Source organism: Symphalangus syndactylus, chromosome 5 (assembly GCF_028878055.3).
Source record: "Symphalangus syndactylus isolate Jambi chromosome 5, NHGRI_mSymSyn1-v2.1_pri, whole genome shotgun sequence".
In the NCBI taxonomy this organism is placed as follows: domain Eukaryota; kingdom Metazoa; phylum Chordata; class Mammalia; order Primates; family Hylobatidae; genus Symphalangus; species Symphalangus syndactylus.
Genome location: NC_072427.2, coordinates 112,944,112 through 112,968,492, shown reverse-complemented (window position 1 = coordinate 112,968,492; position 24,381 = coordinate 112,944,112). Strand labels below are relative to the sequence as shown.

The 24,381-nt window shown below is 35.0% G+C and overlaps 1 protein-coding gene across 8 annotated transcripts in view; it reads left to right on the top strand.

The window, feature by feature from the left end:
* LOC129482846 (uncharacterized) overlaps positions 1 to 24,381 on the top strand; it is a 558,703-nt gene that overhangs the window by 381,483 nt on the left and 152,839 nt on the right. For all 8 annotated transcript variants that reach the window (XR_010121219.1, XR_010121216.1, XR_010121217.1 and 5 more), the window contains one exon: positions 12,761 to 12,809. Coding sequence is in view for 1 of the 8 variants with exons in the window: in XM_063640658.1 (XP_063496728.1) it covers positions 12,761 to 12,809 (49 nt within the window). In the remaining 7 variants the exon portion in view is untranslated. The remainder of the gene's footprint in view (positions 1 to 12,760; positions 12,810 to 24,381) is intronic.

Below are 24,381 nucleotides of genomic sequence, written 5' to 3'. Positions count from 1 at the left end.
CTCATCTCAAACCATTCTATCACCATGCCAAAAAGCTGCAGCTTCTGAAAGGTCAGAAATGGCCTTATAATGACTTAGACCATCTTATGATTGTTAGGAAGTGAAGATAGTTATAATACTATAAAAGCTTTGGGTCTTTTACCCTCTCATGAGCAGAAACTGTGTGTTATTAACTAAACCACAACTTCCTGATATAAATATCAGAGAGATCAAAGCTAGGAGCTAATATTAACTCTAATCCTATCCTGGACTTGGATTCAAAGTGTAGAACTGGGTTATTCAAATTGTAGAATATTAAAGAGAAAATGGAGTGCACAAAAGGCTAAGAGGAAAAAATATATATTTCTTATGAACAAAAATTCACAATTGGTTCATATGCATTGTTATTAATGTGGGGAAATTTATATTTTTTAATTAAGCTTTATTTTTTAACCTGGTGTTCTTCTGCGTTAATTAAATAGAAGAATATATGTTTTGAATTTTAAAATATATTGCTAGTAGGCATTACTTGATTTGAATCATGAAGAGGAGCTGGGAGGTGAATCTCAAAACTGAAAAATTGAGGCATTTCAATAATTCTCATTTTTAAAGTGGCAATGCCAAGCTTTGTGGAAAATCAAAAGAAAGCATGTGCCGTGATAATAAAATTAGACTTTACCATAAATATTATAGTGCACATCTTAATTCCTTTATGCATCTGTAAAATAAGTGGACTTATCTAGACAATCAAAAAGTTTTTAACTCAGTTAACCTACGAATGATACTGTATTTAAAAATTCTGTTTTAATAAACCTGTTAAGTATAATTTCCTATGTATTCATTATAAAGAGTATGTTTGTTTTGTGTCAAAGGTGCATAGTACAGACATTGTAATATTGTTTATTTCTTCCTACGCACTTTTGTAAAAATGCTAAGGTCTGTTTTGTCCCTATTCTTCAACTGCGAGCAACTTGCTTTCCTTGTAGAATATCAACCTCTTATGACTTCTTATCCTGATGAAAAAGCTAAAGCCTTTTGTAATGAAAGATAGAATACAGTTGCACGATATTTTAAATTCTTTTGATTGTTCAAACCTTGATTTTCTAAACTAGAAGATTGTTAATTTAAAAGGACATTGTTTTGAAGATGCTTTTCGTTGCATCTTCATAAACAATTCTCTCTTCAGTGAAAGAGGGAGTAGAGAACAAGAAGAGAGTTTCTAAGTAATTTATATAACAAACTGGTAACTTGATTTAGCTCTTTGTCTATCAACTGTCTGCAAAATCTTGCCTTCCACATTATGGTAATCTTGTCTTAAATTGGTAGTCACTTACACCACGTATGTCACTTTGAAACTTGCAGGTGTGTTTATTTACCATCACCTTTATTTTGGAGATGGTGAAAAAGCCAAAAATCTCAACTCCAGTTAAGAAAAATATTCTTCTAATGCATTCTAATGCATTATGTGTTTTATGTTCTCAAGTATTCTTTTTTTTTTTTTTTTTTTTTTTTTTTGAGTCGGAGTCTCGTTCTGTCTCCCAGGCTGGAGTGCAGTGGCGCGATCTCTGCTCACTGCAAGCTCCGACTCCTGGGTTCATGCCATTCTCCTGCCTCAGCCTCCCGAGTAGCTGGGACTGCAGGTGCCTGCCACCACACCCTTCTCAAGTATTCTTAACTTGAGATGATGGATTAGAAAAATAGATTTCAGTGTTTAAGCATATTTGCTTGTGCAAAGCATAATTGTGTCCACTTACAGTAGTGTGTGTATGTGCATAAATTTATATATCTATAAAATAAGAATGCTGAACTATGTTCATATGACTGTTTATAGAAAAATGTAGACACACTTTGTACTTTACCAATTACTGCTATTTCAAAAAACACATTTCTTTGTAATTCATTCTGTGACTTTATTCCTCTTAAATATGGTTGGGTCAAGTTACTTAAACTTTGGCACAAAAAATGTTTGTCTCAGCATTGTTTTTTAATGATTTAGGCAGAATTGAAAAACTCGAGTCATAAGATCCGGTGAATACACCTTATTATTAAATAATGCTTTTTCTTGTTACAGCTACTAGCTGCTCTAGCTGGGTACCCTGGCTCGACCTCTCAAATCATTTAAAGCCTATATTTTAAGAACAGTTTTAAATCTAATCTCTTCTTTATATCTGATATGACTTTTAAGCTTACTACATTCATCCTCTGACATTCTGCAAGGAAAACATGAATTAATCATTGAGTTTGTCCAACAAGGAAAGATGCATCTTACTGATACTGTGAGCTTCCAGTGTGGTACACACAAGCTGTTTCTGAGATTATAGCACAAGCAAACATTCCCACAGCTATTGTGTTGCTGTTTGCTCAGTTCCCAGTCTCTTAGAATTCCAGGTTGTGATAGTACAGCAGTGGAATCTATGCTTATGTAGTGTTGATTCTGTTATTGTACTCACTGAAAACCTAGAGGTTACTATCTGTTAATAGCAAAACAAACTTGGCCAAGGGTTACTATGTATCTTCTGAAAGCATTTACCAGAAACGGTTTGTTAATTGTTACAAAAATTATATTATTTCGTAGTCACAAATGTTTATATATTTTTAAAAACATGAAATGTAGCCAGAGAGAAAAGAATAATTCCGTTATTGCTTATAATTTTACAGATCAATTTAGAATGAGGAAGCATATTTTAAAGAGCAAATGGTACATTTTCTTTGTCTGAAGTCTGCCTAGAAAACAGATTTTATATGAAGGACTACTAGGTGGCTTCTTTCATATCTAGCTAGTAGTGTTATTGACTGATTTTGCCAGCTCTGTAGCTCATGTGCTTTTTAACTTAATTTTTGTTCCCGCTTTCTCTCATTGATTTGTAAGCAGCTTAAGATCAGAATGTTGTCATCTAATTCATTGGTATCTCCCTCCATCAAGGAATGGAGTTTTATTTTATGTTAAAATTTTTTTCTGGGTACAGAGTAGGTGTATATATTTATGTGGTACATGAGACGTTTTGATATAAGCATGCAATGTGAAATAAGCACATCATCAAGAATGGAGTATCTATCACTTTCATTGAGCTGCAAACAATCCAATTACACTCTTATTTTAAAATGTTATTCTTCAATATAGTCACCATGTTGTGTTATCAAATAGTAGCTCTTATTCATTCTTTCTATTTTTAAAAATTTTTTTTTACCCATTCACCATCCCCATCTCCACCCACAATCCCCCACTACCACTTCCTAGCCTCTGGTAGCTATCCTTTCTACTCTCTCTGTCCATGACTTCAGTCTTTTTGATTTTTAGATCCCCAAAATGACTGAGAACATGTGATGTTTGTCTTTCTGTGCCTGGATTATTTCACTTAACGATCTCCAGTGCCATCCATGTTGTTGCAAATGACAGGATCTCATTCTTTTTTATAGCTGAATAATACTCCATTGTGTATACGTACCACATTGTCTTTATCCATTCATCTGTTGATGGACACTTACATCGTTTTCAACTCTTAGCTATTGTAAATGGTGCTGCAACAAACATAGGTGTGCAGATATCTCTTCAATATTCTCATTTCCTTTCTTTTAGGTATATACCCAGCAGTGAAATTGCTGGATCATGTAGTAGCTCAATTTTTGTTTTTTTGAGGAAACTCCAAACTGTTCTCCATAGTGGTGGTACAAATTTACATTCCCCCCAAAAGTGTACAAGGATTCTCTTTTGTCCACATCCTCGAAAGCATTTGTTATTGCCTGTCTTTTGGACATAAGCCATTTTAACTGAGGTGAGATGATATCTCATTATAGTTTTGATTTGCATTTCTCTGATGATGAGTAATGCTGAGCACCTTTTCATATGCCGCTTTGCCGTTTGTATGTCTTCTTTTGAGAAATGTCTCTTCAAAACTTGCCTGTCTTTTGACTGGATTATTATTTTTTTTCCTAGAGTTGTGTGAGTTCCTTATATATTCCAGTTATTAATTCCTTATCCCATGGGTAGTTTGAAAATATTTTCTCCCATTCTGTGTGGATTGTCTCTTCACTTTGTTGATTGTATCCTTTACTGAGCAGAATCTTTTAAACTTGATGTGATCCCATTTGACCATGTTTGCTTTGGTTGCCTGTGCTTGTGGAGTATTGCTCAAGAAGTCTTTGCCTAGACCCATGTTGTAGCGTTTCCCCCCGTGTTTTCTTGTAGTAGTTTCACGGTTTGAGGTCTTAGACTTAAGCCTTCAATCCATTTTTATTTGATTTGGGACAGGCGTCTAGTTTTGTTCTTTTGCATAGGGATATCCAGTTTTCACAGCACCATTTATTGAAGAGACTGTCTTTTTCCCAGTGTATGTTCTTGGCACCTTTGTAAAAAAAAAAAAAAAAAAAAGAAAAGAAAAAAGAAATGAGTTCACTGTAGGTGCGTAGATTTGTTCCTGAGTTTTCTATTCTGTTCCACTGTTCTATGTGTCTGTTTTTATGCCAGTACCATGCTGCTTTTGTTACCATAGCTCTGTAGTATAATTTGAGGTCAGGTAATGTGATTCCTCCAGTTTTATTCTTTTTGCTTAGGATAGCTTTGGCTATTTTCGGTCTTTTGTGGTTCCATATTAATATGAGGATTGATTTTTTTCTATTTCTTTGAAGAATGTCATGGGAATTTTGATAGGGATTACATTGAATCTATAGATTTCTTTGGGTAGAATGGACATTTTAACAATATTGATTTTCCAATCCATGAACATGGATTTGTTTTTTCATTTTTTTTGATGTCCTCTTCAACTTCTTTCATCAATTTATAGTTTTCATTATAGAGATCTTTTACTTGTTTGGTTAAGTTAGTTCCTGCATACTTAATTTTATATGTGATTATCATAAATGGGATTTTTTAAATATTTCCTTTTCAGATTGTTTGCTGTTGGCATATAGAAATGCTACTGGTTTTTATATGGTGATTTTGTATCCTGCAACTTTACTGAATTTATCAGTTCTAATAGTTTTGGGGGAATTCTTTAGGTTTTTCCAGAAATAAGATCTTATCATCTGCAAACAAGGATAATTTTACTTCTCCCCCTTTTCAGTTTGGATGAGCTTTATATCTTTCTCTTGTTTGATTGCTGTAGCTAGGATTTACAGTGCAATGTTGAATAACAGTGATGGCAATGGTCATCCTTATATGTTCCCAATTGTAGAGGAAAGATTTTCAGTATTTCCTCATTCAGTATGATACTAGTTATGGGTCTGTCGTATGTGGTTTTTATTATGTTGAGGTGTATTTCTTCTATGCCCAGTTTTTTAAGGGTTTTTATTATGAAGGGATGCTGAATTTTATCAAATGCTCTTTCAGCATCAATTGAAATAATCACATGGTTTTTATCCTTCATACTCTTGATAGGATGTATCACATTGATTGGTTTGCATATGTTGAACCATCCTTGCATCCCAGGGATTAATGAGTGATTTTTGTAATGTATTGTTATAATGATTGATTTTTGTAATGTGTTGTTGAATTCTGTTTGCTAGTATTTTATTGAGAATTTTTGCATCAATATTCATCAGCAATATTGGCTTGTAGTTTTCTTTTTTTGATGTGTCTTTGTCTGGTTTTCATATCAGGATAATACCACCCTCATACAATGTGTTTGGAAGTATTTTCTCTGCTTTTATTTTTTAAAATAGTTTGAGTAAGATTGGTATAAGTTCTTTTTTTTTTATTTCAATAGGTTTTTGGTGAACAGATAGTGTTTGGTTACATTATTAAGTTCTTTAGTGGTGATTTATTGATGCACCCATCACCCAAGCAGTGTACCATGTACCCAATGTGTAGTCTTTTATCCCTCATCCTTCTCCTACCATTTTCCCCAAGTTGCCAAAGTCCATTGTATCATTCTTATGCCTTTGCATCCTCACGTCCTCATAGCTTTGCATCCCACTTATGAGTGAGAACATACAGTGTTTGGATTTCCATTCTTGAAGTATTTCGCTTAGAATAATGGTCTCCAATTCCCTGTGAATGCCATTATTTCATTCTTTTTTAATGGCTGAGTAGTATTCAATGGTGTGTGTGTATATATATATATATATATATATATATATATATATATATATATATAAAAATTGTGATATATATATACCCCACAATTTTTTAATCCACTGGTCGATTAATGGGCATTTGTGCTGGTTCCAATTTTTGCAACTGCAATTTGTGCTACTATAAACTTGTGTGTGCAAATATCTTTTTCCTATAATCACTACTTTTCTGCTGGGTAGATACCCAATATGGGATTGCGGAATCAAATGGTAGTTCTACTTTTAGTTCTTTAAGGAATCTCCACACTGTTTTCCATAGTGGTTGTACTAGTTTTCATTTTCATCAGCAGTGTAAAAGTGTTCCCTTTCCACCACATTCATGCCAACATTTATTTATTTTTTTTTGATTCTGTGAAGAATGATGGTGTTATTTTCATGGGAATTGCATTGAATTTGTAGACTGCTTTTGATTCTGGCCATTCTTGCAGGAGTGAGATGGTATCGCATTGTGATTTGGATTTGCATTTCCCTGATCATTAGTGATATTGAGCATTCTTTTCATATGTTTGTTGGCCATTTGTATATCTTCTTTTGAGAATTGTCTACTTATGTCCTTAGTTCACTTTTTAATGAGATTGTTTGTTTTCTTCTTGCTGATTTGTTTGAGTTCCTTGTCAATTCTGGATATTAGTCCTTTGTTGGATGTATAGATTGCAAAGATGTTCTCGCACTCTATGGTTTGTCTGTTTACTCTGCCAGATGTTTCTTTGCTATGCAGAAGCATTTTAGTTTAATTAAGTTCCATCTGTTTTTCTTTGTTTTTGCTGCATTTGCCTTTGGGTTCTTAGTCATGAAGTGTTCGCTTGAGCCAATGTCTAGAAGGGTTTTTCCAATGTTAACTTATAGAATCTTTATGGTTTCAGTTCTTAGATTTAAGTCCTTGATCTATCTTGTGTTTATTGTTGTACGAAGTGAGAAATGAGGATCCAGTTTCATTCTTCTACATGTGGCTTGCTAACAATTATCACAGTATCATTTCTCGAATAGAGTGTCTTTTCCATACTTTGTGTTTTTGTTTGCTTTTTGAAAAATAAGTTGGCTATAAGTATTTGGCTTTATTTCTGGGTTCTCTTTTCTGTTACATTGGTCTATGTGCCTATTTTTGTACCAGTACCATGCTGTTTTGGTGACTATGGCCTTGTAGTATAGTTTGAAGTCAGGTAATGTGCTATGCCTTCAGATTTGTTATTTTTGCTTAGTCTTGCTTTGGCTATGTGGGCTCTATTTTGGTTCCATATGAATTTTAAGATATTTTTTTCTAGTTCTGTGAAGAATGATGGTGTTATTTTGATGGGAATTGCATTGAATTTGTAGAGCTTTTGGTAGTGTGGCCATTTTCACAGTATTGATTCTACCAATGCATGAGCATGGGATGTGTTTCCCTTTATTTGTGTTGTCTGTGAATTCTTCCAGCAGTGTTTTGTAGTTTTCCTTGTAGAGGTCTTTCACCTCCTTGGTTAGGTATACTACTAAGTATTTTATTTTATTTATTTTATTTTATTTTATTTTATTTTATTTTATTTTATTTGCAGCTATGGTAAAAGGGGTTGAGTTATTTTTTATTTATTTATCTATTTTTTGAGACAGACTCTCGCTCTGTCGCCCAGGCTGAAGTGCAGTGATGCGATCTCAGCTCACTGCAAGCTCCGCCTCCTGGGTTCACGCCATTCTCCTGCCTCAGCCTCCCAAGTAGCTGGGACTACAGGCGCCCGCCACCATGCCTGGCTAATTTTTTGTATTTTTAGTAGAGATGGGGTTTCACCATGTTAACCAGGATGGTCTTATCTCCTGACCTGATGATCCACTCACCTCGGCCTCCCAAGGTGCTGGGATTACAGGCGTGAGCCACTGCACCCGGCCAGGGGTTGAGTTATCGATTTGATTCTCAGCTTAGTCAATTTTGGTGTGTAGAAGAGCTACTGATTTGTGTACATTAATTTTGTATCTGGAGACTTTGCTGAATTCTTTCATCAGTTCTAGGAGCTTTCTGGAGGAGTGTTTAGGGTTTTATAGGTAAACAATTATATGATCAGCAAACAGTGACAGTTTGACTTCCTCTTTACTAATTTGGATGCCCTTTATTTCTTTCTCTTGTCTGATTACTCTGGCTAGGACTTTCAGTACGATGTTGAAGAGGAGTGGTGAGAGTGGGCATCTTTGTCTTGTTTCAATTCTCAGAGGGAATTCTTTCAACTTTCCCCCATGCAGTATTATGTTGGCTGTGGGTTTGTTACACATGGCTTTTATTACATTATATGCCAATTTTGCTGAGAGTCTTAATCATAAAGGGATGTTGGGTTTTGTCAAGTGCTTTTTCTGCATCTATTGAGATGATCATGTGATTTTTGTTTTTAATTCTGTTTATGTGGTGTATCACATTTACTGACTTGTGTATGTTAAATCATTCCTGCATTCCTGGTTTGAAACTCACTTAATTATGGTGGATTATCTTTTTGAAATGTTGTTGGATTTGGTTAGCTAGTATTGTGTTAATGATTTTAACATCTATGTTCATCAGGGACATTGGTCTGTAGTTTTCTTTTTTGGTTATGTCCTTTCCTGGTTTTGGTATTAGGGTGATATAGGCTTCATATTAATAGAATGATTTAGAGAGGATTCGCTCTTTCTGTATCTTGTGGAATAGTGTCAATAGATAGTACCAGTTCTTCTTTGAATGTCTTATGTAATTCAGCTGTGAATCCAACAGGTCCTAGACTTTTCTTTTGTTGTTGGCAATTTTTTTTTTTAGCACCATTTCAATCTTGCTGCTTATTATTGGTCTGTTCAGAGTTTCTATTTCTTCCTGGTTTAATCTTGGAGGGTTGTATATTTCCAGGAATGTATCCATCTCCTTTAGGTTTTCTAGTTTATGCATTTAAAGGTGGTCATAGTAGCCTTGCATGATCTTTTGTATTTCTGTGGTATCGGTTGTAATATCTCCTGTTTCATTTCTAATTGAGCTTATTTTGGATCTTCCCTCTTCTTTTCTTGGTTAATCTCACTAATGGTCTATCAACTTTATTTATATTTTAAAATAACCAGCTTTTTGTTTCATTTATTTTTTCTGATTTTTTTTGTTTCAGTTTTATTTAGTTCTGCTCTGATTTTTGCTATTTCCTTTCTTCTGCTGGGTTTGGGTTTGGTTTGTTCTTGTTTCTCTAGTTCTTCAAGGTATAACCTTAGATTGTCTGTGCTCTTTCAGACTTATTGATGTAGGTATTTAAGGCTATGAACTTTTCTCTTAGCACTGCCTTTGCTGTATCTCAGAGGTTTTGATATGTTGTGTCACTATTATTCAGTTCAAAGAATTTTTAAATTTAAAATTCCATCTTGATTTTATTGTTGACCCGTTGATCATTCAGGAGCAGGTTATTTAATTTCCATGTATTTCCATGGTTTTAAAGGTTCTTTCTGGAGTTGATTTCCAATTTTATTCCACTGTGATCTGAGAGAGTACCTGATATAATTTCAATTTTCTTAAATGTATTGAGACCTGTTTTGTCTCAATTATTATATGGTCTGTCTTGGAGAATGTTCCATGCACTGATAAATAGAGTATACATTCTGCAGTTGTTCGGTAGAATGTTCTGTAAATTTCTGTTAAGTCCATTTGTTGTAGAGTATAGTTCAAATCCATTGTGTCTTTGTTGACTTTCTGTCTTGATGGCGTGTCTAGCACTGTCAGTGGAGTATTGAAGTCCCTCACTGTTACTGTGTTGCTGCCTATCTCATTTCTTAGGTCTAGTAGTAGTTTTATAAATTTGGGACCCCCAGTGTTAGGTGCGTGTATATATATATATACACACACACACACACACATATGTGTGTATATATATATACATATATATATGTATATATATATACACACACATATATACACACATATATATACATATATGTGTGTGTGTGTATATATATGTATATATAGGATTGTGATATTTTCCTGTTGCACTAGTCCTCTTATCGTTATATAATGTCCCTCTTTGTCTTTTTAATTGCTATTGCTTTAAAGTTTGTTTTGTCTGATATAAGAATAGCCACTCCTGCTTGTTTTTGGTGTCCACTTGCATAGAATATCTTTTTCCACCCCTTTACCTTAAGTTTATGTGAGTCCTTATGTGTTAGGTGAGTCTCTTGAAGACAGCACGTACTTAGTTGGTGAACTCTTATCCGTTCTGTGATTTTGTGTCTTTTAAGTGGAGCATTTATGTCATTTACACTCAATGTTAGTATTGAGATGTGAGGTACTTTTCTTTTCATCATGCTAATTCTTGCCTGAATACTTTGTTTGTTTTTTTAACTGTGTTTTTGTTTTATAGGTCCTATGATATTTGTTTTAAGGAGGTTCTATTTTGGTGTATTTCAAGGATTCGTTTCAAGATTTAGAGCTCCTTTTAGCAGTTCTTGTAGTGCTAGCTGGCTTGTTACTGGCAAATTCTCTCAGCAATTGTTTGAAAAAGACTATTTTTTCCTTCCTTTATGAAGCTTAGTTTTGCTAGATACAAAATTCTTGGCTGATAATTGTTGTGTTTTAGGAGGCTGAAGATGGGGCTCCAGTCCCTTCTAGCTTGTAGAGCTTCTTCTCAGAAACCCTCTTAGATATTGCCCTTAAAGCCTTGCCCTTGTGAGGGTATTTTCCAGATTCTGTATGCATGCTTTATTGTTTCCTATTCTTTTATCTTTTGTCTCCTCTGACTGTATTTTTAAGTAGCCTGTTCTTCAAACTCACTAATTTGTTCTTCTTCTTGATCTATTCTGCTATTAATGGACTCATGCATTCTTCATTATGCCAATTGCATTTTTCAGCTCAAGAAGTTATGCTTCTTTTTGGTTATTTTGATCTCTTTGTTAAATTTTTCTGATACAATTTTGAATTGCTTCTCTGTGTTATCTTGAATTTCTTTGAGTTTACTCAACATAGCTATTTTGAATTCTTTGTCTGAAAGGTCACATATATCTGTTTCTCCAGGATTGGTCCCTGGTGCCTTATTTAGTTCACCTGGTGACATCATGTTTTCCTGGATGGTACTGAAGCTAGTGGATGTTCTTCGGTGTCTGGGCATTGAAGATTCAGGTATTTATTGTAGTCTTCACTGTCTAGGCTTATTTGTAGCTGTCCAGAATTCTTGGGGAGCCTTTCCAGATATTTGAAAGAACTTGAGTGTTATGACCTAAGACGTTTCTGCTGTAGGGAGCATCCCAAGCCCAGTAACTCTGTGGTGCTTGCAGACTCATAGAGGTACCAACTTGATGGTCTTGGACAAGATCCGGGAGAATTCTCTGGATTACCAGGCAAAACCTCTTGTTCTCTTTCCTTGCTTTCTCCCAAGCGTACAGTCTCTCTCTCTGTTCTGAGCCACCTAAAACGGAATGGAGTGACACAAGCACCCCTGTGGCCACCACCACTGTGACTGCACTGAGTCAGATGTGAAGACAGCACACCGCTAGGTCTTGCACGGGCCTGCTGGCTACCGCCTATGTTCACTCAAGGCCCCACAATCAGCAGGTGGCAAAGGCAGCCAAGAATGGTCAAGGAAAGGAGTTTTAAATGAGGTGGATACATAAATGTTGATGACATAGATTATTCAGGCAGAAATATGTTTCATCAAGCGGATGGAACTTATCAAGAAGAAAATACATAACTCTACTTCCTTTACATCTTTCCAATCTTGGAAATTATGAAGGGTTAAATAATTTAATGTTGTGAAATGGGTATAAGGAAGAGAGATGGAAATTTTACCCTTAGTTCTGCCATGAACTAGTGATGTGACCTTGCTTTGCTTATCTGTAAAGTGAGGACGTTGAACCAGTTGATTTTTAAATTACTTTCCAGTTATAAGACTAATGCTGTTTTAATGAAGGGCATCATAATTTTTAATAATAGTTCTCTACACCAGATAATAGTCTGTTACGTTTCTAGAATGTAAAACTTGGGCCACTTAAGCTGAAATCTTATGATCATGTCCACATAATGGATTTCAATCTCAGCACCTATTTTTTAAATAATTTAAAAAGATGTTATTAAATCTAAAAGTCTTAGTTTTGTTATTTTTTAGCTGTTATTTTGTTTTAGCAATATGGAGTGATTTTTCTTTTTTTACCTTTACCAACTGTCAATTTAAAAATTACTAAATTGACTAATCATTTTGAATAACAATGAGTCTTTTTTTTTTTTTTTAATTTTGGGATGGAATCTTGCTCTGTCACCTATGCTGGAGTGTAGTGGCATGATCTCAACTCACTGCCATCTCTGCCTCCTGGGCTCAAGTGATCCTTCCACCTCAGTCTCCTGAGTAGCTGAGGTGCCACCACCATGCCTGGCTACTTTTTGTATTTTTGATAGAAACGGGGTTTCCCCATGTTACCCAGGCTGGCCTTGAGCTCCTGAGCTCAAGCAATCAACCTGCCTCAGCCTCCCAACATGCTGGGATTACAAGCATGAGCCACCATGCCCCACCAAGAGTTTTAATCATTACATTCATGCTCTACAGAGCGCAAACATGCTCATGCTTTTATTCTAATGCTCATGTGCCCTTTGTCACTATCAGTGTTGCCAGTCTCACGTATGTATGAGAAGGAACGGAGAATGCCTTGCCACAGTGTATGGTTACCAAGCAAATACACCACTAACACTCAATGTGGATAATAATGTTAAAGTAGTTAGCTATTTTTTTGAATTCTCTATTTCATCTGTTTTCTGTTTCTTTTCCAGGATATCCATAAAAATTCATCAGAGAGCGTTTTACTACTGAGCTGCAAAGGTAGGAAAAATAAATTTTTTTTGGTTAGAAAATATGCTTCTTTCATCTGTGTTTCAATAATTTATTCCCCTTGTTAGATATACATAGAATTGATGTTGCTTATTCTGACTAAGTGAAAAGTGTTATTTCTACTTACTGCTCAATTAGAAATGTGTAGTGTTTGTCGGTTAGAATTTTTCTTTCATACTATTACAGTTTATATTTTACTATAGACAGAATTTACTCTTTCTCCTAAATTTTGATATTCTCCATAATTTCATCGTGCCTTGACATTGCTGTATATAATTTCCATACATCAGGAAGGCAATTCTGTGTGTGTGTGTGTAGAAGTTAGAAACTGAAACTCTTTTTGTCTACCATCATTTCGTAGTTTTTTTGCTATTTCAAACCTATAATTTTTAAAGAAATGACTAAAGTATCATTCATATAATTTGCTGTCAGTGACTTAACAATATAAATGTTAACATGGAGGCATTTAGTTCAGCATTTGCTTTACTTAATAGAGTGCAGAAAATGTGGCCCTTTTCTCAGTTAGGGTATATGTAAAGATAAATTTAGAATTTCTAGACTAGTAAATACTTCTCTGATAATAACTTAATTATAGCTATTTGAAACCAAATTGTTTAATTGTGGTGAATCATATGCAAATTGTTCAGATGTAGGTCAACACCCACGCCCACATTCTAGCACCTCTTTCCTAATTCAAGACAACTTTGCAGTGCCTAAAAGAGCTGAACAGTACAGTTTAGAGACGTAAGACAAAGAAAACAAAACAGTGGTAACATAAAAACCAACCGTGTCAGAATGGTAGCATAAAAACCAACCAGGAGTCAGAAAGTCTCTGTTATAATGAATAGGCAGGTTGTATTTATTTAGAATTTGCTTGATTATTTCTTAGGCTTTATGTGTTTGTAGATAACAATTTCCTCACTGCTCACGAGATTTGTGGCTAGCAAACTCATGGTGCTTCTAGGATATTAAATTTCCTCATCTGGAAAGTACATGCAACAGCATCATTATTGTCTACTCATTGAACTGAAATAAGGATTAAACAAATCAAGGACTGTAAAACGAATGTGTGACTCCTCAAATCCCATACGGGAAGCACATGCTGTTTATCTTGATCTGGTTGAGTCAAAGATTACTGATGGCAAGAATGCCTTGTGTAGCTGCAGGTGAGGACAACTGAGATACAGTGCAATTGCAGAAAGTAAATAAACTTTTTTATTTTTCAAGCTGTTACATTATAGTTCTAATCTATGAATGCCTTTGTGATGCAGCATTGTATCATTTTCTGATGAATGGCTAAGGTTTTATGATTCTATTTTATCTTTATATATTGCCTGCTGTGTTTTCAAATATTTTATTTCCATTTATAGATGTGTTGAAAAATCATAAAGCACATTGCATAAATGTGTTACCTTTGTTGTTGCGTATTTATTTATTTGAGACGGAGTCTTGCTCTGTCACTCAAGCTGGATTGCAGTGGCACAATCTCGGCTCACTGCAACCTCCGTCTCCCAGGTTCGAGCAATTTTCCTGCCTCAGCCTCCCAAGTAGCTGGGATTACAGGTGCCCGCCACCATGTCTGACTAATTGTTGTATTTTTAGTAGAGACAGGGTTTCACCATGTTGGCCAAGCTGGTCTTGAACTCCTTACCTTGTGATTTGGGAGGCCTACCTCAGCCTCCCAAAGTACTGGGATTACAGACGTGAGCCACCACTCCTGGCCTGTTGTTGCTTATCTTTAGGTGATTATTGCTGATGTTTTTGGTATATTGACAGAAAATAGTCTTGCTGCTTGTTGATGTAAACTACTTCTTGGCTTTAATGATAATAAAATTATAATTTTGCCTTAATATAAACTTAATTTTTATTGTCACTTATCACGAGAATTTGTTCAAGGATTTGAACTTATATCTGCATATAATTTATGATTTTTGACATTTTCTAAAAATTAATTATTGGAAAAAGTGCAAATTGTTTATTTTAATTCTTAGAGGGGTAAAATAAATGGTGTATCCTTTGCGCTTCTTTCAATATGAGTATCTTTGTTGTTTTAATTATTTAAGATAAAAAATAAGAATTATACTAAACATAAAATGGTATATCCCTCAAAGTTAGCTACTACAAAAGTTTTCGTATTTATTCTTTCAGGTTCTTTATATACAGAAACATCAATCTCAATATGAGCATATGATGTTTCCATATCATATATATGATCCTCTGGATTTTTTTTTTGGTTTTTACCATTTTAATTATGGGCATTCTCCTAAGTCTATATATGTTCTCTATTTCATTCTTTGTAATGGTTGCACGTTAGTCAATATTTTGGATGTATCATGATTTATTTAATAGGTCCTCTAAGCTTTTGTTTAAAAAATAGAACTTTAAAATAGAATAAAAAGAGGCCTCTCTTAATCACAGGTCTGGCAGGCATACAAAAGAATAATTCTCACTTGTATATTGAATCAAGAGATTAAGGAGTAAAGAAAAAGTGTTACAGTAAAGAGTCACTGAAAATAGTATTGAGTAAGTGTGTATTAGTGGGCAGAGTAACGGAAAGCTAATAATATAGATATTCACACAAGTGTGTTGTAGGTGTGTAACATGGAACAGCTACCCATTTCTTCAGAGTTTATCTCAAGTGGAACCTCCTTCCATAAGCACTCAGAGACTTTTCCCTTCATTCCCACTCTCACCAGTTGTCTTACATCGCTATAAAAATTCAGGGAAAAATAGACCTTTTCATGTTATGTCCCATGTACAAATTCATTTTGTATGCATCTTTTTTTTTCCTCACTAAGCTGTTAACCCCCAGAGGGTGATGACTATGTGTTATTCATCTTTGACCCTAATAGATGCAGAAAAAATATTCATTCAATTAAATTGGAACAAAGTGTAAGAAAAGAAAGTAATCGGCGGGGCGCAGTGGCTCACACGTGTAATCCTAGTACTTTCGGAATCCAAGGTGGGTGGATCACCTGAGGTCAGGAGTGTGAGACCAGCCTGGCCAACATGGTGAAACCCTGTCTCTACTGAAAATACAAAAAATTAGCCAGGAGTGGCAGCTCACACCTGTAATCCCAGGAGACTGAGGCAGGAGAATCGCTTGAACCCAGGAGGTGGTGATTCAGTGAGCCGAGATCACACCACTGCACTCCAGCCCGGGCACCAGAGCAAGACTCTGTTTCAAAAAAAAAAAGAAAAGTAATCAAGTAGGACTGTTAAATCTTACACAGATTTTATAAGATGCCACTATATGCCTTGCTATTATGCCTGGAGTAAATTATAATCAATTCTCCTGATGGATGAGACACAAATAATATAAACACATGGGTTTGATATACAATGGAAATTATTTTAAATTGAATTTTAGTGATTTTTTGTGGTATTTATGTTCAAAAACCATACCTACAAGTCAAGCATTTCAGAAAAATGTTTATAAATTTATGAAAAAGTTATTTGTATGGTGCTGAACTTGGCTATATGTTACTGCATATCAATATGAAAACATCGTCAGCTTCAAAGCGTTGTGCACATGGAAGACATTATTGCTATTGTTAATACTGTAATAAAATTGCCTCTGCGGATTAAAAATGTATATGTTTATGTACAAAATAGCAGCAATAAGTAAAAGAAGAAATTATTTGTATGGATTCTATTAAATAAAAAGGGAGTACCATTTTCAGTACTTTGTGTAATGCAGATTGCTCCTCGTGCCATTTAAATCTCTGACACTGTCTTACCATTTGAATCATGCTTGAAAGAACCTGTTTCCACTTAGTCTGAATTCACTGGTAAAACAAATTAGAAAAAACAAACAAACAAAAAAACAGTGAACAGATGTAACAATTGCAATTTCATTTAAAGAAAAATTAGAAAATAGTGGGAGTAAAATATCTCTTTGAAACAGAATGTAATGGCTAGTGAGTTCTTTTTCTTATCTCACTTGCAAAAGTCACTAGCTCCAACTCTGATTTCACATGCCTTTTACTGAGCAGGTCAATAAGTCATTGGGAAGAAGGCAAGTATCTTGGTCAGTCTTTTCTAAGACAGTCTTTTTTAGCTTGTTGCTGAACTTTTTAAACCCAGAGCCTGAAACTTAGCGTTTCTAATGCATATCTTAGCAATGCTTTTTTTTTTTGTTTTTTAAAAAAAAAAAAAGCTCTGATCTCCTCATTGTTTTCTATTTTGCTAGGGATACAAATATAAGTACCCCTAGCCCCTATAGCATGCAAAAAAATGAGTGTACCAACACATATCAGATAATAGAAAATGGTGGGCACTGAGGAACAGCTGATCATATGATTAACATCTGTGCTATAAGGGCTACTTCTAAAATACTAGAATGGGCATTCTAGTCAAATGTTCTGACAAACTGTGTGTTCCAGTGGCTACCACTTCTGAAGATGTAGTAAGTTGACTATTGGAATTTTTATGTAAAATATCATGGTTTTGAATGTTGGCTCAAAGATAGAAAGGAAAAAAGAAAGAAAAGGAAGGAAAGGAAGGAAGGAAGGAAGGTCCATCAAGGACTACGGACTAAATTATGCCCCCTGCCTTGCAATTCATATGTTAAAGCCCTAACCCCCAATGTGATAGCATTTGGAGGTGGGGCCTACAGGAGATAATTAGGTTTAGATTAAATTATGAGGGATGTTCATGATTAGATTATTGCCCTTACAAAAAGAGATACACGAGGGCTTCTTTCCTTTCTCTTGTTTCCCACCTTGAGGGTGGAACAAGAAAGCCATTGTTAGCAGGCTAGGAGAACCCTCACTGGGGTATCTCATTGGCCAATATCTTGATCTTGGACTTTCCGACTTCCAAAACTGAAAGAAAAAAAAAAAATACTGTTGCTTAAGCCACCTAAGCTATGGCATTGTGTTATGGAAGTCCAACCTGCCTGGAAATAACAATGACTACCACCTAATCCTCAGATTCCATTCAAGTTTTGTGGGCTGTCCAAGTGAATTCCGATTACTGTCCTTTAAGGTGTAAGAACTTGTTTCTGAGTGATGCGCGCTGTGTAGTAGTCATGTTTTATTAGTTTCTGTCAGTGTAGGAAAGTGCCACAGACTTTTCTTGACTTTCTTGACCCTGACACTTTTGAAGATTACATGCCAGCGGTTTTGAAGAATGAATTTAATTTGGATTTGTTTAATTCAGGGATCAGGTTTTCTGCCAATTTGGATCCTAGCATCTGGGACAGTGTCTGGCATACAGATTGTGTTTCATAACTAATTGAGGAATGGATTATGATTGAAAATCTCTATTGTGCACCTCTGAATCACCAGGCTAATGCTTAGTATTTCAAAACTTTCTAAATAAAAAAATGTCAAAAATAGGAAACACACAAGTCTAAAATCAGAAAAGAAACCCTCAAAAACACAGACTCTGGTGTCTTCTCCTAGCAGCATTGGGATCTGTAATGTATATAGTGAGCAGGCAGGTGCTAGCCACTGCATAAGTGAATACTAGTTTCTTCAGAGCAGGGCTTCTGAAAGTGTGGTTTGTGGTCTGCTTCCAGGTCACAAGTTGTTTCAGATTCATGATGATATAAGAAGAGAAATTGGAAATGAGAATTTAGAAATCTTTGAGCATTTTGACCAAATAATTTTGTTTTTGCTAATAATTCCAAAACCATCTCACATTTTATCTGTATTTTTATTACACTAGGCTGATTATTAATTTACATTGTATTTTGCCATTGTATTGATCCATAATTGAGTGGAAATTTTCAAATGTAATCATTTACCACAGTTGGTGGCCATTCTTCATTGCTTTAGGGGGATTAAAGTAGAGTGGTGCAAATGTGATCTAGACCGTGGTGGGATTTGATGTAGACCCTAAAGAATGGATAGAATCCACCTAGTACATAAAGTATAGAGCTCGACAATTTATGCACAATAAAATGTAAGAGTATATGTGTATGCATATGTGTGTGTGTGTGTACTTGTATGCCTGTTTGTACGTGTGAACATTCTTTTCTGCAGTTATCTGTGCACTTGTACTCTTGTGTATGTGCACATATACCATACATGTGCACATGGGTGCGCATATGTATGTATGCATATGCACGCGTGTGTATTTGGGAATGTGCATGATATGTTCATAGAACTGGGTAATCATGATCTTGACTAGTTTTTTAGCTGTCCAGTTTTGGACATTAAATTTGAGGTGCCTGTAGAAGGAGAGAGAAGGGGCTGGGCGCAGTGGTTCACACCTGTAAAGCCAGCACTTTGGGAGGCTGAGGTGGGCGGATCACGAGGTCAGGAGTTTGTGACCAGCCTGACCAACATGGTGAAACCCCGTCTCTCCTAAAAATACAAACATTAGCCTGGCGTGGTGGCACACGCCTGTAGTCCTGGCTACTCAGGAGGCTGAGGCAGGACAATTGCTTGAACCCTGGAGGCAGAGTTTGCAGTGAACCAAGATCACGCCATTGCACTTGTGCTTGCACTCCAGCCTGGGCAACAGAGCGAGACTCCATCAAAAAAAAAAAAAAAAAAAAAAAAAAACAGAATAAGAGAGAAGGTCAAACTGGAGAAATGTATGTATGTACTTTTATATGTATGCATACAGAATATACAGCTTATGCATTTATCTCAAGAGCTCTGTGTGCCAGTTCTGCCTGTGCAGAATCATATGGAGGCTTTACTTTCTCATTTATTGCTGTCACATTAATTTATTGCCTGAACATATCATTTGAAACTCCAGTAATTTGTCCCGTATTTCAAAATGTAGTATGGACAGAGAAGACTGACATAGCTTAAAACTGATTCCAGATGTGTAAAACCATCTTGTGTCTCTACTACCAAAGTAAAGAGGAAAATTGTGCCAGTTAAATGCCTGAACCTGTTTCGGTTTTGATTACCTGGGTTATCGAGGCAGAAACGATCTTTGTGCCTGATATATGCTTATAGTTGCCTTAGTCTTCAGCTTTGACTTTCTTTGGGAACATGTGCATGTTCTATTAATACCATTATTAGAAAGGAGAATTTATTTCCTTTTTTGGTGGTTCCATAAAAGCTTTAAAATATATTTTACAATTCAGAGAACTAACATTTTATAAAGCCTCCATATTGGAGAATAGTATATGGAGCGAAGGGAAAAGAGCTAATTAACTAGTATTCACTTCACAGTCATCATGTGATAGTTGAGTTACCTCTTACTCCTTTTTCACAACAAATGTTAGTGATTCAATCTTATCTGTCGTGACCTTTGAGCACCTTCTGATTTAAGACATCCATGGAGACCAAACACGCTCATGAATTCTCCATATATTAGGGCAAGTATTGTGAAGATTAAGCCTCCAGTCAATTCAAGCACTTTTGAGTGAAGCTCAGAATGAATTAGAATCCATAGGAAGAGAAGACTCACCTCTCTATCCCCCAACCACAACCTCGGCTTTTCTACTTAGCACCCAAAATCTAAGTATTTCAACTAAATGGAGATTTTTCAGCACAGACATTATTATATACTTCATCCATAATACCTACTTAGTATTTTTATTTCAACTCAGTTAATGAAAAAGCCAGAATAGTAAGGTAGTGCATGAATAAATAATGACCATCTCAACATACCTTTTTGGACCTTTTATCTATGAAAGAAGTAGACAAAATTTATGTAATGACACTCATTTTCCCTGCACAGTCAGTAAAATAGATGTCAAGTTTTAGTGGTCAACATCACTTAAATATTTAAAATGTATAGAATCTAACATATATAAACCTAAATTGAGCACATTAAAAATCAAAAATATTTAACATTCTTATTTCATAAAACATGTAGGTAGTCTCCATCATTTATTTTGATCTACTAAAGTGTCTATTAGTTTATGAGTTAAATCAAAAAGCATTGAGCATAGACTACATATTAGGCACTTTAGCAGGCTCTGAAGACTCAGTAGATATAAGTTGTATTATCTGTCCTAGAGGGAAGTGCATTATTCCTAACCTGGAGTGAAAGCTTCAGGTGTAGCCTCTCAGAGGAGGGAATGTAAAGGAATAAATTTCAAAAGTCAGGCATTTGGTCAAAATGGATAAGGGAGTTCCAGGCATCATAACAAATAATAATGGCACTTGAGAAATAGCAATACAATGTGTTTGAAATGTAGAGGGGAGGATGAGGAGGGACAAGATAAGTAGGAATGTGCCAGATCACAAGAGCTTTACATGCAATAACAACTTTGAACTAAAATTTAAATACAGCAAGGAACAAATCAATACAGTTAAGAATGAGCATGAATTGATCAAATTTACATTTTAGACTGATATCTGGAAGTGTGTGCCATTGTGATAGCTGTGTAAGTTGATCAAGCAAGAAAGATAAGGGAAGAAGAGTATGGTCAAAGAAGAGAAGAGTGAGAAGACAGAGTTGAGTAGGTTAGCCGAGAAATATATTTTAAATATCAAATTGACAGTACTTTACCATTCATGTGTGGGAGGTTAGCACAGCTGGAAATCTTATAACTCCCAAAGGTTTGCAAGGAAAACTGGGTAGATGAAGGTGCCAATAAATTACTACAAAGAACAGATTTGGGGGATAGATGATGAGTTCAATTATGCACATATTGAGAGGTTGGTGTGTCTGGGGTATATTCAATTAGTTATTTAAGTAGATTGTTCTGAATAGACAAATCTGGTTTCTTTCTTTTTTTTTTTTTTTTTTTTTTTTTTAGAAAGAATTCTTTTTATTTATTTATTTATTTATTTATTTATTTATTTTTATTATACTTTAGGGTTTTAGGGTACATGTGCACAATGTGCAGGTTTGTTACATATGTATCCATGTGCCATGTTGATTAATGGTTTCTTTCTTAGAGAAACTTAGACCGTAATCATTATAATGATATAGATGGAAGTTAATTCATTGATGTAAGTGGATTAATTCAGCAGTATGTATATGGCAGGAAGTGAACAGAGCTTGAAACCTGGTGAGCCAGAAAATTACATAAAATTACAAATGCAGGACCAATGTGACAAAAGTCTCAACCATAATCTTAATGTCTTCGAATGTTAATGTGGGACGATTTCTTTAATGGACGCCTTGTATTTTTAAAGACAAAAATGCAACGTCTAGGAAAAATATTTTTTAAATAAAAGGACGAGTACCCAAATCTTGATGTTTGTTGTATTTCTGCAAATCTTATTTTTCTTAAATCCACTTTATATTTTGACTTGCAAATTTTCAAATCAGTACTGTTCAAATATGAGTTTAAACAGGAAAACATGATTAAAATTTTCTCAGCATTCAGGATATCACTCCTTCCTACCAGATTTTTTTTTTTTTTTTCATAATTTTATAGCACTCAACTTGCTTGAAGAACAGCCTTCTCAAAGTGTGGAGTTTTCAGTGATCTAACCCGGATACAGCAATGTTTTCCTGCATTAGCTCATCAGAAAGAATGCCAATGATATTAAAATAAATTGGAACAAAAATAAGTTAAATATTGGATCTTAATAACATATTGCTTAACTCTTTTTATGTTTATGTCACCTTCATATGAATGATCATAATTGAGAAATAAGAATGATTTTATTTTCTATGCTATAAAACGAAGTTACAGTAAGGTTAAATAACCACAGGAAGAAATGCACTCTGAGAAGGTTATTTTTTTCTTCGAGAATTAAACAGGTTTTAGGCAGTTATTACATCTTAGAAAATATACTTTAGGCCAATATTTTATTTAAGCTATTGTTAGACTTTTGATTAGATCTATAAGCATTAGTGAGGTCTCCTTGGGGTCAATATTAGTAAAGGAAAATGGAGTTGAATGTAACAAAGATGAATCAATTTCATTGTCTAGAAGTCTTTTAGGATTTATTATCACTTGGATTTTATTATAGTTCATCATCATTGCCATATTATGCAAGCAAATTAATGAACTTTAACAAAACCAGAGATAAAAACCTAATTACTTAATTTGATAATAGTTATTTTCTAATTTATGCTGCCAAAAAATGTATATCATATTTTATTATAGAATTGTCATTTTAAAATACATATGTTGAGTCATGTCCAAGTCATAAAGAAACATATAAAGCCTCTGTCTTTTGTAAGTCATTTATAGTCACATTCAAAAGCTGAATTTTTAAAAATTTTACAATGCAAACAAAATAATATATTTTGAGATAATTTGAAGATCAGTCATAACTCATGAGCACGTTAGATTGGTAGATCTTTTATTAACCTAAATCCTTGCCTCATTCCCCTTCAAGTCCTATCCCCCTTCTCCCTTTAAGGAAGTATTTCCTTGACCAGACAGAACAATAGCTTTGACATGTGCATGGTCAACAAATATCAAGAGCATTTGAACGCTTTCAAAAGATAATTAAATATGTTTGTTTGCCATTTGTATATCTTCTTTTGCAAATTGCCTATTCATGTCCTTGACCCACATTTTGATGGGATTGTTTGGCATTTTTCTTGCTAATTTGTTTGAGTTCCCTGTAGGTTCTGGATATTAGTCCTTTGTCGGATGTATAGATTGTGAGGATTTTCTCCCACTCCGTAAGTCTGTAGGTTATCTGTTTACTCTGCTGACTGTTCCTTTTGCTGTGCAGAGGCTCTTTAGTTTAATTATGTCCCACCTATTTATCTTTGCTTTTGTTAGATTTGTATTTGGGTTCTTGGTCATGAGGTGTTTGCCTAAGCCAATATCTAGAAGGGTTTTTCTGATGTTATCTTCTAGAATTTTTATAGTTTCAGGTCTTAGATTTAAGTTCTTGATCCATCTTGAGTTGATTTTTGTTTGAGGTGAGAGATGATGATCCAGTTTCATTCTCCTACATGTGACTAGCCAATTATATCCCAGAACCATTTGTTGAATAGGGTGTCCCTTCCCCACTTTATGTTTTTGCTTGCTTTGTCAAAGATCAGTTGGCTGTAAGTATACAAATGCCAATAAACACATGAAAAAATGCTCAACGTCACTAATGAGCAGGGAAATGCAAATCAAAACCATAATGCAATACCACCTTACTCCTCCAAGAATTGCCAGAATCAAAAAGTAACGGATGTTGGCATGGATGTGGTGAAAAGGAAACACCTCTACACTGCTGGTTGGAATGTGAACTAGTACAACCACTGTGGAAAACAGTGTGGAGTTTCCTTAAACAACTAAAAGTAGAACTACCATTTGATCCGGTAATCCCACTACTGGGTATCTACCCAGAGGAAAAGAAGTCACTATACAAAAAAGATACTTGCACAAACATGTTTCTAGCAGCACAATTTGCAATTCCAAAAATATGAAACCAGCCTAAATTCCCATTAATCAATGAATAGACAAAGAAATTGTGATATATGTATAGAATACTACTCAGCCATAAAGTGGAACAAATCAATGGCATTCACAGCAACCTGGATGGAACTGGAGACTATTATTCTAAGTGAAGTAACTCAGGAATGAAAAACCAAACATCTTATGTTCTCACTCATAAGTAGGAGCTAAGCTATGAGGATGCACAGGTATGAGAATGATACAATGGACTTTGGGGACTAAGGAGAAAGGGTGGGAGGGGGACGAGGGATAAAAGACTACAAATTGGCTTCAGTGTCTATT